The sequence below is a fragment of the Globicephala melas genome, chromosome 6, assembly GCF_963455315.2.
Source record: "Globicephala melas chromosome 6, mGloMel1.2, whole genome shotgun sequence".
Lineage (NCBI taxonomy): Eukaryota > Metazoa > Chordata > Mammalia > Artiodactyla > Delphinidae > Globicephala > Globicephala melas.
Window position 1 is genome coordinate 70,461,121 of NC_083319.1, and position 15,526 is coordinate 70,476,646.

The 15,526-nt window shown below is 39.3% G+C and overlaps 2 protein-coding genes across 2 annotated transcripts; both read left to right on the forward strand.

Annotated features, from left to right (window-relative positions):
- The first annotated feature begins 1,435 nt into the window (after positions 1–1,435).
- On the forward strand, positions 1,436–2,005 carry LOC115839003 (interferon alpha-1). Its single transcript, XM_030830311.2, has one exon. It carries the CDS (start codon positions 1,436–1,438, stop codon positions 2,003–2,005), a length of 570 nt encoding a protein of 189 aa, XP_030686171.1.
- Positions 2,006–13,794: 11,789 nt separating this feature from the next.
- LOC115839005 (interferon omega-1-like) lies at positions 13,795–14,675 on the forward strand. The gene has a single exon (XM_030830312.2). The coding sequence runs from the start codon at positions 13,923–13,925 to the stop codon at positions 14,673–14,675; it is 753 nt and encodes a 250-aa protein (XP_030686172.1). The 5' UTR covers positions 13,795–13,922.
- The last annotated feature ends 851 nt before the right edge of the window (positions 14,676–15,526 follow it).

Below are 15,526 nucleotides of genomic sequence, written 5' to 3' on the forward strand. Positions count from 1 at the left end.
TCAGAGTTGAAAGTTAATTCTTTCCATGATACCAATCAACATTTATCCAGTTCTCAATTAATTACAGAGATGGTTTCCTTTTGTTTGAATAGACTTGGATTGGAACCTTTGACAGTCTTTGGGAAATTTGAAATTTAATGCAAAAATACAGAGAAAGATTCAAACTGGTGATGATTGCTAAATCATGCTTTCTCACTGGGGATGATACTGTTTCCATGGGTGCAAACATAGTTTTTAGGAGTATGAAAATCTTGCTATTACAATGGTTTGTGGCACTCCAAAACTCAACCAGATACTACAAAACCTTATTCCTTTGTATTCATTTTTGTCTTTGGGATATTTTTGTGTGTATCATACATAAGAGAAGTATTGACATTGACTTCAGGGAAGGTAAACACACTGTATACAAATCAGTGTTACGACCTAAGGTGACTTGATGGTTCACTGGAGGACTTTCTCGCCATCATTTTCTTGATCTCAAAGTCATATTGTGAGAGGTGGCCTTTACATACTTACGAGCAGCCACTGGCTGTCTTGTGGATGTTGCTTATGTTTGAGGGTCAGCGTGATTTGGGATCGGGAAATTAAATATAAGTCGTAAATTGTATTTGTAAGTAAAATACAAAAAATATGATATTTTATTATTTAATTCTACTAAAGTTGTTCAACACATCCATAATTATGACAAGTGATAAACAGAAAAAAATGTTCACAATACCTAGATGAGTATCTAGCAGTCAGTGTAATTAAAAATTATTTTCTGATATGAAGCAAAATTAAGTACCTAAAAATAAATATTAAAGAAATAATTTAGTTTTGCTATGATTTTGAGCAGCTTTGAATGATTTTTAAGTATGTCTGTACACTGGTATTATTATAAGGTATCTAAATTTTATTTGAATATATAATTTGATACATTCCTACTTATATAAGTAAATATATTACATTAAAATCACTTTGAAAACTTAGTTATAAAGTTAAATTAAAATTCAATAGCTTTTAATTTAAATTATAGCTTAAAATTTTACATATTCTTAACCCTGCACTGAATAGAAAGAGTAAGATTTTCACTTTCTTTTTCTATGTATAAAGTAAAGATACACATGGAGTACAAAAATAGATACACAGTATATCTGTGGTATCAAAATTTCATGCTGGGGGCAATTAGGAAAAAACTATCTAAAAAGGCTCTGTGGGCAGAGGAAAGAGAGGCAATAATGAAAAAAAGGTTGAGAAATGTTGTCCTAACCCATCTGGAGAGTGCAAAATGAAAAGCAAAAACAGAAGTAGAAAGTAAGAGGGAACATTCAGAAAATGGAAACCAATTCGCTCCCATTTAAGACCCAGGCCTGAAGGAAGGTCTTCAGAGAACCTAGAGAGCAGGGTTCACAGAGTCCCCACCTCAGCCGGGCCAGCAGCATCTGCAGGGTCCCCGATGGCCCCAACCTTGTCCTTACTCCTGGCCCTGGTGCTGCTCAGCTGCAACTCCAACTGCTCTCTGGGCTGCGACCTGCCTCAGACCCGCAGCCTGGCTAACACGAGGGCCCTGATGCTCCTGCAACAGATGAGGAGAATCTCCCCCTTCTCCTGCCTGAAGGACAGAAATGACTTTGGATTCCCCCAGGAGGCGTTTGGAGGCAACCAGTTCCAGAAGGCTCAAGCCATCGCTGTCGTCCATGAGATGATCCAGCAGACCTTCCAGCTCTTCAGCACAGAGGGCTCGGCTGCCGCTTGGGATGAGACCCTCCTGGACAAGTTCTGCACTGCACTTTATCAGCAGCTCACTGACCTGCAAGCCTGTCTGATGCAGGAGGCGGGGCTGGAAGGGACTCCCCTGCTGAAGGAGGACTCCATCCTGGCTGTGAGGAAATACTTCCACAGAATCACTGTCTATCTGCAAGAGAAGAAGTACAGCCCTTGTGCCTGGGAGATTGTCAGAGCAGAAGTCATGAGATCCTTCTCTTCATCAACAAACTTGCAAGAAAGACTCAGGAGGAAGGAATGACACACACCTGGTTCAACACCGAAATGATTCTCACTAACGAGACCACACTTCCACCTGTGCTGCCATGTCAAAGACTTTCATTTCTGCTCTCATCATGCCCTGAATTAAATTAACTTCTCAAATGTTTTCAGGAATATTAAGCAACATGATGTTCTACTCTACAGGTACTAGTCCCTCACAGATGCCCATGCTGATTATTTATGTACTTAAATATTTATCTATTTTAATATTTATTTATTTAACTATTTATAAGATTTAAATTATTTTTATTTTTATAATATTTTGTGTACCTTAAATTGTGTAATATAATAAAATATGTTCTTTATAATTAGTTTATTTTGTCTTGTTTATTAAATTTTTATTATAGAAAACTTCTTGTATTTGCTTATTCTTTAAAAAGAAACACCAAGCCTGATTGTGCAACTTGATAAAAGAAATGGATGTCACAATTCATTTACCCATCACATTATATTCAAATTAAAAGTAACAACTGACTTTCTGTAAGCTAGGTTGGATGTTGCCCTCAGGATACAAAGGTGAACACAACAAATACAGCTCCTGCCCTCTTGTTTCTTTGATTTTTGAAGGGAAAGAAATCTAAAAATAATAATCATACTTAATGCTATAATGAGAAGAAGGAAAAACAAATGAATTCTCTCACCAGAAGCAAGAGTGGAGAATGTCAGGAAATAAAAATAAAAGCAGTAGATACCCTCTCTAGTTGACTGGAAGACATTTAAGTGCAAATGTCATTTGTAAGTTGGATATGTGAGTTTATAATTTAAAAGGAATGCTGTAGCTGGAGATACCTTATCTGGCAAATGAAAGCCGGAAATGGAGGTAGTTGTGTGGGGAGATAGTGAAGAGTGAGAAAAAGACTTAAAATTGATTCTGAGGATCTTTCACCTTTAAAGGGAGGGGAGAGAAGAGCCACAAAGGAAACAGAGGTGGAATGGTCATACATTACAAGGACAATAACAGAGAACAGTGATAAGAGTGTATTTAAGAAAATAAGGTGCTTAGAAGAAATCAGTGGATTCCTGGAAGATGTGGATTGAAACTACATACCACATCAGGAATATAGATGGCATTGGCAACCTTAATGAGATTTGGCTTGGTGGAGTGAATAAGCGGAAACCACAATGGAGTAGGTAGAAGCGTAAATCAGAGAAGTTAGTGACTCTGAGGTAGAGAAGGAAATAGTATGGGATCTGGTAAATAATGTTGGTTAGTTTTTCTGTGCAGAGTTTTCCTTTTTACGTAGTATATCTTTTTTCTATATGATTTTATGTAATCGATGTACTGGCAAATCATATTAATGTGTTTAATATTGTATTTACTTTAAATCATGACTTAATTACTTACAATGATAATTTATCTAAGTTAATACTACTTTGTATATCAGTAAGCTGCTCATCATTTAAAAAAATTCATTAGGCAGGAATAGATAACTAATTCAATCCCTCATCAAAAAATCTAATTACTACTGATAATGTAATGTTTCCTGGAATTATTGGCTTTATTAGTTACATTACTTAACTTTCATCATTGTGACACTGGTTACTACAGCAACTTTACACACATTTCATTTTATATTAGAGCTAGATACGAAAAGAATTCTTTTATATTACTACTTGGTAATTTTTCCTAATTTTATGAATATCACAATCTTCTGTGGATTCCAAAATAACAAAGATTATACTGAACATAAAGACTGACAGACTTCCTTCAAAAAAGGAAAGTGGGAAACTGGATCAGGCAACCTCTTTCTCAATACTTAAGGTAAAGGAAAAAAAATAGTCAAAACCATCTGAAAATATAACATGAACCATGGAAATCCATAGAGCAAGAGAGTGTTGTGTATAATTCAGGAGTAAAAAACAGATTCAACAATGATAACAGAAATCCAGAATACAAAGCTCAAAAAATCACCCGTAACTCACAATAAAAAATTTTTCATTGAAATTCCATTCTGCTTGTACACGTGTTATGTCGCGAAACCCACTTAACCTAAGCCTCAGTTTTTCCATAAATAAAATGGGTTCAAAATATTTATAGATTTTTTATGAATATTAAATGAACTCATGCTTTTTAAAGCATTTAGCATCATATATTAGAGTAAGGAATTAAAATATACTAGGTTTTTTCCCGTTTTCCTTCAGACAGTTGTATATGAGAATATTATATGTCTCTTTCTATAAAATTCTCAGGAACTGTGACCTACTTTTCAGTAACTGACCTCCAAAGAAGGCAGCCTAAAAAAACAGAATTCTGTCGTGAATTTTAGAGAAGGTTGAAAAATTGTCATTTCGTCCCTCATTTCAAAGAAGTGTCTTGTTTACATTCAGAGATGAAATGGTGGCTTGTATTGGTATCTGAGAGACGGGAATAAATATTTAGATAAATGGCAGAAGAACATGCTATCTATTTAATGGTTCTGGCACCTGGCACATTCCCTCCCTCTCATCATTCCAGGATACACTCCCATATCACAATATTTCCTTCCCCTCCAAGGTAGAAATTCCCACACCATCCTTCTTATTCACTTAAACTCTTCACCATTCACACAACTCCCTTCTGCTGTTTTTTCAGCTTAATGGTTTCCTAAAAAGCAGAACAACACAAGTAGAAAGCAAAAGTTAAATAAAACTTCTAGGTTTTGCAGAAACATCTGCAAGAGAGGCTTTCCTTAATTTCAGCTGAGTATGATGTAATAGTAGCTGTAGCTAAAAGGAAACAAAGCAAGATCCAGCTTATGGGTGGGAAGATGAAGCTCCTCTCAGGGAAGACAGCCCTCAGGTCGCTAAGTGCAGCGACCAAGACTGGAGGACAGGCCTCTGATCTATGCAGAAATCCTACCACTTACTGAGGATGTCCCTTCATGCTACAAAAAGGCTTCTTCTTGGCACCAGTTAATTCTAATGCTGTCATAAACTTGTTTCTTTACTCTCTGTTACAAAGAGAAAGAGTCTCCAGTCTCTGGCTTCAGGCAGGGCATGGACTCTTTGGGATCAGGCAAAGGGACAAAAATGTGTTCCCTTCCTACAGCCCACTATGCAGACCAGAGCCTCCCTTTGAATTACTCCTTCCACATACAACAAAACAGGCAGAGCTGCCAACCTGGACGTGGAATTCAATGATAACGAGGAAAACCTCAGGTTTATAATGCATTAAACAACTGTCAAAAATAAAATTTTAGTTTCACAGAATTATTCCAAATATGAGACTTCAACTATTATTAAATAGAAAACTATTCTCATTGCCACTTTGAATAACAATCTTGACATCTATTGTACTCAGTAGTAAAAATTCTGCCTAGGTAGCAAAAGAGAGAAACTAAGAAGTGTGAATGAATAGTATCTGAGAGCTTAGTGACATTTTTTAAAATTCAAATGTATCAATTTTGGTATAAGTTGAGAGGAATTTCTGTAATCAATATCTTCATTGAGGTATTTCACTGGGGAGTATGTGTAAATTGCTAAGGTAGCAGGGAGGGCCTGCAACTGTGTGTGTGTCTCCAATCTTTTCCTGAGGTTACTCACTCAACATTTGGATTTGCTGTTCTCCAACTTGGCGTTGGCCAGGGCCTTAGTAAAATTTCAACAGACTTTTGTCCTTTGCTATCTTGTTCTTCCCTCTGGAGGAGGGGCAGATGGAAACATTCAGCAGATGGAGAAGGCTTGGAAACATTTGGCTTCCCAGCCTGTATTGGTCAGGGTTTTCCAGAAACAGAACCAGCGGGAACCAGAGAAAGAGAGAGATTGATATTTTAAGGAATTTGCTTAGGTCATTGTAGAGGCTTGGCAAGTCCAAAATCTGCAGGGTAGGCTGCAAGCTGGAAACCCAGGGAAGAGTTGCTGTTCAAGTCCAAAGGCAGTATCTGGCAGAATTCCTTCTTATTCCTGGGAGGGTCAGTCTTTTTCTATTAAGGCCTTCAACTGATTGGATGAGGCCCACCTGTAATATGGAAGGTAATATGTTTTACTTAAAGTCTACTGACTTAAATGTCAAATTCCTATAATCTCATGTAAAACCTACCTTCACAGAAACATCTAGAATAGTGTTTGACCAAGTATCTGGGTACCATGGTCTAGCCAAGCTGACATATAAAATGAGCTATTCCATTGTTCCTCCCTAATTCATGTCTTAACACTTTTCAAATATTATTCCTCTTCCATTCTTTGATGGCTGCTTATGTATTTTGTACATTTTACTTAATTTTCCTTATTTTGTTGGTTTCTGGGTGAGGAAATTCTGAGATCAGGCTTCATTCAGGCATCTTGCCAGGCAAGTCTCTGTAGCTATGTCCTGTTTCATCTGAAGTTAAAATTTTGTATATATTAAAAAATAACCAACTTTTTTTAATAGGTTAGCTATTTCTCATGAGCTTACAAGGTTACTGTGGGCCTCCTCTCTCCTTTTTAAATCTAATCTTACTGTCAATTCTCCATTCCATCAAGATTTTACTATCACATATGGTATGAGATGAGATTTTATTTTGATTTCTTCCTAGATTGCTAACTAATCATCCTAGAACCATTTATTGAAATGTTTTTCCATCATGTTAACATCAGATATATCTTTTATCTTAAATCTAATTAATACTGATAATTCAATTTCAGAATTGAAATTTAATAATCTGTTTACCTAATTTCTCCCTTTATCACAGTTTTTAGTATTACTACTATAATCTCATTTCATTTTCTAGAAAAGATAGGTATGCTAAGAATTCTTCTATTCTTTAACATTATTTGCATTCTTCCTGATTAAATTTATATTTCCTCCTCAATGTGGAGCATCAATTTTATGAAAATCACAGGCTCCTGAGGATGCACAGATAACCAAATTGGAATGAGTATAATAGCCTGGGACAATTCCTTCATAAGATGGAAGACTGAAACTGGATCAAGGAAGTTCTCTTCCACAATATCTAAGGTAAAGAATAGGTGGAAACGAGCAAAAAAGAAATAAAATAGTATGCACCAATAAAAAGAAAACAAGGGAGCAAGACGTTTATTTAATTTTGGGATCAAAGCATATTTTAAACCTGAATAGAATTCTAAAACATGAAACTTTTTCAACTGCCTATAATATGCAATATAGGGTTCTGTAGTGACTCTTGACGCTGCCAGCAATTATGTGTGATCCCAACTTCTCTGAGCCTCAGTTTTCTCAAACGTACAATAAAGTGAAAATATTCTAAGAATTATTGTACTAAACTAACACATCTTAAAACACTTAGGCTATTTTCCACAGAGTTAGGGCTTAAATATGGTAACTATTTTCTTATTTTTTCATATAGATATCTATCAGAATAGTGAAGTCTCCTACTTCTTTCTCAACACCTGCAAAAACATGACAGTCTGAAAAATGGAATTCTGTGAAGTGTTCTGGAGAAGGCTGAAATATAGTCACTCTTCACATCAAAGGTAACTAGATGTGTATTTTCAGTTCCAAAATGGCAGCCTGCATAAACATCTGGAAGAGAAGTTAGTTTTCTAAACTGAAGTGAAATATGTATAGTATTAATTTGCAAATTTTGATATCTGGCTCCTTTTGCCCTCCCCTCCTTGCTTTTCTGAATCACATTCTTTTATTTTCATACATACCACAGTTACTTACAAGCATAGCTCAGAGTATTGTAGGTTCAGTTCCAGACCACCACAATAAATCTAGACCTCAATTAGCAAAACTAGAATTTAACATCCACTGAAACATCTATTTTTCTCTCTAAAATTACCCTCATCTCCACAAATCAAGACTAATTTGTCTGCAAAACAAGTCTGGTCAATTGATCATATAGGCTCCTCCAAACTGGCTGAGGTAGAACTCCTCAGAAGGAGTCTCAGACTGAATTCCCAACAGGCTTCTCAAGGCCACGAAAGTCATGCCCAAGGCCTGCCATCAGGCTCTGCCTCAGTGGATTTCTTAGTCCCCAAAATATTGAGATTCTTGCACATGGCCGGAGACAGTCTTTCCCATTCACCTGATAAGTCTGCTCAGAACCCGAGTCTCCAATTTCTGGAGGGACCAGGCAGAGAGAAAAGAAAAATGTTTTAATTCTACCCACAGGTGTAGTTTACCAAAATTGCTGTAAATCATAACCAACTTGAGGGGAAGGGCTTCCTTCTATCTGGAAAACACAGATAAACACCAGTAACTTTCCAGACAAAACCCATAAAAATTATAACCATATTCACCAGTTCACTCAGTAACCAATCTTTTTGTTTCTTTTTATGAAGCCATCAGGTTTTCCATTAGGATACCTTAATTTCTTACCCTGTTCAGCGGTATAATCTGACATTTATCAGAGACCTGTTATTGTCAAAAAGTCCTTCCTATGAATCTTCTTGAAGATGAAGCACTTTTGCAAACACATCAGAGTACAACAAACACTGTCTATAAATGACAGAAGACTTAAAAAGCCATGGTTAAGGACCTGATTACAATGTAATCCATAAATAAACTTGGTTACAATAACTAGAATTATAACCGATTATAATCTTAACCCTTAAAAACCTTAATCTCTCGCAAAAACCAAGAAGCAAGTAATTGTACATTTCCTGATTGGAAACTTACACTTTAGTCTTTCTCTCCTAAGAAGGCAAGGGTAGATAATCTTAGGCCTGCCCAGCAATTAATGTTTCAATATTTTATCCTATTTGAAATGACCCAGATAGTCAATGAATTCTCTTCATTTAACTCCATTTAGTTTCAAGTTACCAAAATCTGGAGAGACTATTTTATATAGACATTCCCCAAACATAGTTTGTTTCTACAGAGTTTACCTAAAAGCTCTTCTTTCTCCTTTACTCTTAGAGATCACATAAGATTAAGTTCCAGAGAGCCCAGGTAGATCATTTACATCTCAAAGGCATAAGAGAAATACCACTTCCTTCTAGAAAGCTGGCTTAACCAATTACAAAAGGCTCACTTTGATACAACAGCGGAGCCATTAGAGACCATTGTTCTCCATATCTCTTGGCAGCCCCCATTAACCAAGGACAGCCACCACAAACTAGTAGACAGCCACCACACGATTACCCCTGCAATTTTCGGGCCCTGCATGCTAGTGGACAGCCTCTGCAACTTTCCATTACCTTTCCTGTATTTTCCAACATCTCTGTGCTCATGGCAGTTTCCTCGGGCTCCCGGCTGCTCCGCCAATTGTTGGGCTGCACCTCACAGGCCTGCAAGTCCTGTGCTTGCCCAGCTTCAAGACTTAAGAGCCCAGAGTCAGCAACAGAGACATCAATGGTTTAATGGATGGGGGAGCTTACACGTCTGAAGCAAGGTCCTGGAGTGACACCCCACCGTGTGCGGTGCGCAGTGGGCCAGACTTGGTGGCAGTCTTCGATCCTGGGGGGGGAAGGTGTTGCAGGAAGGGGGACCCCTTCCAGGGCCTGAGAGTGGGCTCTTGTCTAACACTTGTAAGTGAATTGTCCAAGGAGACACATGTGCTGACAAAGCAAGAGACTTTATTGGGGAGGGGTGCTCGGAAGGAGAGCAGCAGGGTAAGGGAATCCAGGAGAACTGCCACGTGGCTCACAGTCTCAGGTTTTATGGTAATGGGGTTAGTTTCCGGGTTGTCTCTGAGCAATCATTCTGACTCAGGGTCCTTCCTGGTGGCGCGCCTATCGTTCAGCCAAGATGGATTCCAGTAAGAAGGATTCTGGGAGGTCGGTAGGACATATGGACTGGCGTTTCCTCTCTTTGACCTTTCCGGAAATCTTCTGGTTGGTGGTAGCTTGTTAGTTCCACGTTCCTTACCAGGACCTGCTGTTGTAAGATGACTCATGCAAGTGGCTACTATCTTGCCTGGCCAGGGTGGGCAGTTTTGGTCAGTGGTTCCCCTAACAAAGGGGAGATTGCCAGTTCTAGGGGAATTGACATCAGGTGGGCTCATTAGTTACCAGGGAAACCATTAGAGGGGCACGCCCCTCACCGCCCCTTTGATAAGATAACTAACTAGCTGGGGCCTGGTGCAAGTACAGAAGGAGGTCAGTCATGTGCATAGGGTGTAGGTGAAGACGCAGGCACTGGTGGGGCAGGGGATGTACAGAGAGCAAGAGAGCAGCCATCTTGAGTGGCCTGACCACACATACATACATACGTTAATTTTAAAAATACTTTATTGTTATAAACTACTAATGGTCATCTGGGCCTTCAGCAAGTCAGAATTTTTCTGCCGGTGAAGGTTTGAACACTCCTGAAAATTAAGGTGATGTGACACAGAGACATGGAGTATGCAAAAGCTGTTAGAAAATGGCACCGATAGACTTGCTTGACGTAGGGTTGTCATAAACTGTCAATTAGTAAAAAGTGCAATTATCTGTGAAGTGCGATAAAGCAAAGTATGCCTGTACTTCCTCTCCAATGTAGAAATTCGCAGTGTGCTCCCCTCATTCACTCCTCCTTTTCCTGCACCAGCCATTCATACAGCTGTGTCCTGTTCCTTTGTGGTTCTGGCCACCAATTTCCCCTTAAGAGTACAAAGCCACAAATTAAAAGCAAAAGTTGAGTGAAAGTTCTGGACTTTTCAGAAACTCCTATATAAGAGGTTATTGTTTTTCTTCTGATGAATATTTTTGGGAATGAGGGGATGTCCTTGTTACAATATTGTGACAGCAGCTGTAGCAAAAATGAACTGGAAAGCAGGATCCATTTTACTCTGGAGGCTGTTAAAACACTTATGGAGGAAGAGTGCCACTTACTGGCCAAGATGGACTAGGACATTGACCAAGTCTGCAGAGCAGGATTCTTTCTGTTCTAGGCAGAAGTCTGTCTTCTTCCACTAGCATTTTCTTCGGAGCTAAAAGAGGCTCTTTCCTGGAAAGAACTGACACCAATAACTTGGCTAAGCCTGCTTCCTTAGCTTTGCATCTTAGAGAGGGAAAATACTCCCAGCTTCAGGCAGAACATGTCTTTGGGCTAAGGCAGCTGTGTGGAGAGAAGGGTCAGAATGTGTTCCTTGCCTCCAGGCTGCTCAGCTGGCCAAGCCTCCTGAATCATTCGCTTTACATACTGTAGGACTCTTGGAGGCTTAGAGCCTGCCATTCTGGGTGTGGAAATGCAAGGGGAATCAGAGGAAATAGCTCCTGTTTGAAGGTGCATTAACTCTTTCTTAAGAGTATGCTGTCAGTTTTTCAAATCCATTCCCAGTATGAGATCATGCTGCTTGACTTTACAGTTGGGAGAAAATTCTCAATGTCCCTTTGAATAATGACTGCACTTGCATCCCTTCCACATTGACTCAGTAGTAAGAGTGAACACAGACATACATAAAGGAATTTCAGAGAATACAACTGTTGCCAACTGACAGTCTATTTGGATAGAATTGAGAACTATTAAGGTAATCCAATATTGTAATTGGCAAAGTTAACCAGGAAGTGTGCATGCGTGCATGCATGTGTGTGTGTGTATGTGTGTGTGTGAATTGCTCAGGTAGCAGGGAAGGGCTTCAATTTAGCCTAGATCTCTCAAATCTCTGCTTTAGGTTACAGACTTCGTAACCAATTGACCGATGAGAGGGCTCTCTAATTTACATGTTAAATAATTTTTGTCCTTTGTCTTTCTATTTTCCTTCACCACTTTGGGAGCCCATTTCAGGGCAGGACAACATGGACATTTTTTGGACTCACTTGGCTCTTTGTGGCTGCTTAACATCTTTCAAATACGATGATTCCTTCTATTCTTTGGTTGATGCTTTTTTTTTTTTTTTTTTTTTGCGGTACGCGGGCCTCTCACTGCTGTGGCCTCTCCCGTTGCGGAGCACAGGCTCCGGACGCGCAGGCTCAGCGGCCATGGCTCACGGGCCCAGCCGCTCCGCGGCATGTGGGATCTTCCCAGACCGGGGCACGAACCCGTGTCCCCTACATTGGCAGGTGGACTCTCAACCACTGCACCACCAGGGAAGCCCTGGTTGATGCTTTTTTTAGGTTTAACTTACACTTTGCCATTTTGTCAGCAGAAACGTCACTTCTCTTTTTTCACTTTCATGACATTCAGAATTACCTTTGTTTTATTTTTGCCCACAAACAGCTCTCAAGTTTTGCTTTCTAGGAAAGTTGAAATGAGAAACAAAAAATCTCAAGTCTTGAAAATCATAGAAAATAAGGTGAAACCCCTTTGCCATTCTTTTACTTCCCATTTTATTAACCTCAGGATGAAATGGAAAGTAACTATGGCCAGTAAATCACTATGTAAAAAATAAGTTCCTAAATTTTTTTGGTTATTTAAATTTAAAACAAAACATTGTGAATAAGTAAAGGAAACCAGGCTATTTCTCTCTGACATAATCTGGGCCTCACTGCTCTGTGTTCTGAGCATGAGGCAGAGATGGACAAACAAATAAGCCCAGTAGAAATACGTAGACTGAATGAACAACTGAAGGTCACTAGTTTCTGTGACATAAACTTCTAATGAGAGACAGCATCATCACTGAATTCCCTATAGCCAACTCAGAAATTCTGAGCGTAACAAAGTTCAACAGTTTAAAAGAGTTGAACAACAAAAGCTGTACTGGCAAAATAAAACTTGTCTACTAAAGGTGAAACAATTGCAATTGAATAATTCCTCCACCTACTTAGACAAAACAAACTGTTGCTTTCAGCATCTGCGGGCTGGTCATACTTTTGATACCTGGGGACACAGGTAAGGAGAGGAGGAGGTCCCCACTGAGAAAGAGGGTCCTTAACACGAACACTCCAGGGACAAGGGTGCGGGTCCTGGAAGATGAATTATTTTGCAAACAAAGAAACAAGCCCCTCCACAGTAGAATTCTGAACTCCTCGGGATGTGGTGAGCCTGCCCTCAGGGAGTGAGCCCCAGAGAGTTTGGGTTGAGGATACTCTGTCATTCCAGGAAAGTGCTACTAGATGTGATAACTACCTTGTGAGTGAGGCGGTGCTGGAAAATACAATTAATTATCTTGGAATTAAAATCTGCATACCTACATTCACCAGAAAAGAACCAGGATTCCTGCTGAGGGTATTGGCCCAGCCTGTGGAGCACTATAGGCCTCCTGTAAGACAATGGTGGAAAGAAAGGGCGATGTCTAGTATATTAGTCCTGACCTTGTGGCCCCAGTGAAGAATACCCTCCGGAACTTGAATGAATGCATTCTAGGAAGAAGAGAAACACCTGAGAAGCTCATTCACTAGTAATCATAAGCCTCTGCTCTGAATAAAACAGAAAACAAAACCAGTCTTTGGTTCTAAACAGCTTATTTACCATGCATGGTCTGGTAATTACTTAACAAAATACAGAAACCTATAGGGATGAGGGACCCCAACTTCCTATGTATAAAGTAAGGATGGTAAAAATGTAGTCCAGAGTCAAGGACAAATTTTGTTCCTAACACAGAGAAGAGCAATATTTATACATACTGAAATGTGTACAGGGACTTCCCTGGTGACACAGTGGTTAAGAACCTGCCTGCCGATGCAGGGGACACAGGTTCGAGCCCTGGTCCAGGAAGATCCCACATGCCACGGAGCAACTAAGCCCACGAGCCACAACTACTGGGCCAGCATGCCACAACTACTGAAGCCCACATGCCAAGAGCCCGTGCTCTGCAACAAGAGAAGATACTGCAGTGAGAAGCCCATGTACTACAATGAAAAGTAGCCCCCTCTCGCTGCAACTAGAGAAAGCCCATGCACAGCAACGAAGACCCAACGCAGCCAAAAGAAAAAAATAAATTGTACAAAGAAAAAAATAATAAAATAAAATGTGTACATAAGTATGTGCATGAATCTTTACATACCTACATATACTTCAGCCTTTAATTAGTTTCTCATTTAATTGATATTCTTTTGGATTGACACATCCAAAGTTTACTGGGAAACTTAAACTTCTATTGTAAATTAAGAGTTTAGATTGATTACATCGTCTTAGGTCAAAAGAAAATATCTAAATGAAAACACAAATTGGAAGTGAAAGTAGAGAGAAAGTTTCAGAAAATGGAAACTGTCTTCCCTATTTAAAAGCCATACTTAGAAAGAATGTCATCAGAGAACCTACCCCCAAGGCTCCCCCAGACGCCCGTCTAAGCCAGGCCAGCAGCAGCCTCATTTGCCCCATGGCCTTCGTGCTCCCTCTACTGACCGCCCTGGTGGTGTTCAGCTATGGCCCTGGTGGATCTCTGGGCTGCGACCTGTCTCAGAACCACGTGCGGATTAGCAGGAAGAACTTCATGCTTCTGGGCCAGATGCGGAGAATCTCCCCTCGCTTCTGTCTGAAGGACAGAAAAGACTTCGGTTTCCCCCAGGACATGGTGGATGGCAGCCAGCTCCCGAAGGCCCAGGCCACCTCTGTCCTCCACGAGATGCTCCAGCAGGTCTTCTGCCTCTTCCACACAGAGCGCTCCCCTGCCACCTGGGACACCTCCCTCCTGGACAAACTCCGCACTGGACTCCATCAGCAGCTGGAGGACCTGGACGCCTGCTTAGTGCAGGCGATGGGAGATGAAGAAACTGCCCTGGGAGTGACGGGCCCTACACTGGCCGTGAAGAGGTACTTCCAGGGAATCCATCTCTACCTGAAAGAGAAGAAATACAGTGACTGTGCCTGGGAAATTGTCAGAGTGGAAATCATGAGATCCCTGTCTTCATCAACCAACTTGCAAGAAAGGTTAAGAATTATGAATGGAGACCTGGGATCACCTTGAAATGATTCTCATTGACTAAGATGCCACAACACCCTTGCACATTCATCTTTGATCATTTCAAAAGACTTATTTCTGCTTTAGCCACAAAATTTATTGCATTAATTCAGCCATTACTTGTCAGTAGTAATAAGCAAGTATATATAAAAGTATTCAGCTACAGGGTCATCACTCCCTAAGTGATGACTGCCCTGATGTTATTTATTTATTTATTGTTTATTTATCTATTCCTTCTTGCATCTCTCATATTTATAATATTTAGAAATTATTTATAAAATTACATTTCATCTGTACATTGAAATAAAATTTTTAAAACATGTTTTTCATTTCATGTTATTAAGTTTGCACTTTGTTTTATTTATTAAACTCTTAACAAAGAAAATTTGAGTTTGTTTACTCTAAATTCAAACACTTATTTGGTAAATGATATTGAAGAATGGATGGTAACATTTACTCTTCATTCCATTCAGATTATACATATAAATTGAGTACCTAAATGACAGAGTGTAATTGCTATCAAGAAATACAAGCGAATAAAGCACATGCAGTTTTTACTGTGTTGAAACTCTCAGTCTTACAGGGAAGAGGACATAAAACAGTATTATTGTTCATTTTATTTCAAGTATATTAAACACTGCAAAGAGAAGTAAAGGAAAATAATTTTCTCACACTGGAAGTTTTAGGTACAAATGATCCCGGAAAGGAAAAATAATATTATACAGTATATCCTTTCTAAGCTGCCTGGAAGACATATAAGTGCAGAGTCTTATTGACAGCTGGAAATATGGGTCTTGAGTCAAAAAAAAAAATGCCAAGGGGGAGGTATTAATTTGAAGTTATTGTGTATCTCGTAA

Bases quoted from the DNA above. Each gene is read 5' to 3' on its own strand.
- LOC115839003 (XM_030830311.2), top strand. From the start codon at position 1,436: ATGGCCCCAACCTTGTCCTTACTCCTGGCCCTGGTGCTGCTCAGCTGC.
- LOC115839005 (XM_030830312.2), top strand. From the start codon at position 13,923: ATGAAAACACAAATTGGAAGTGAAAGTAGAGAGAAAGTTTCAGAAAAT.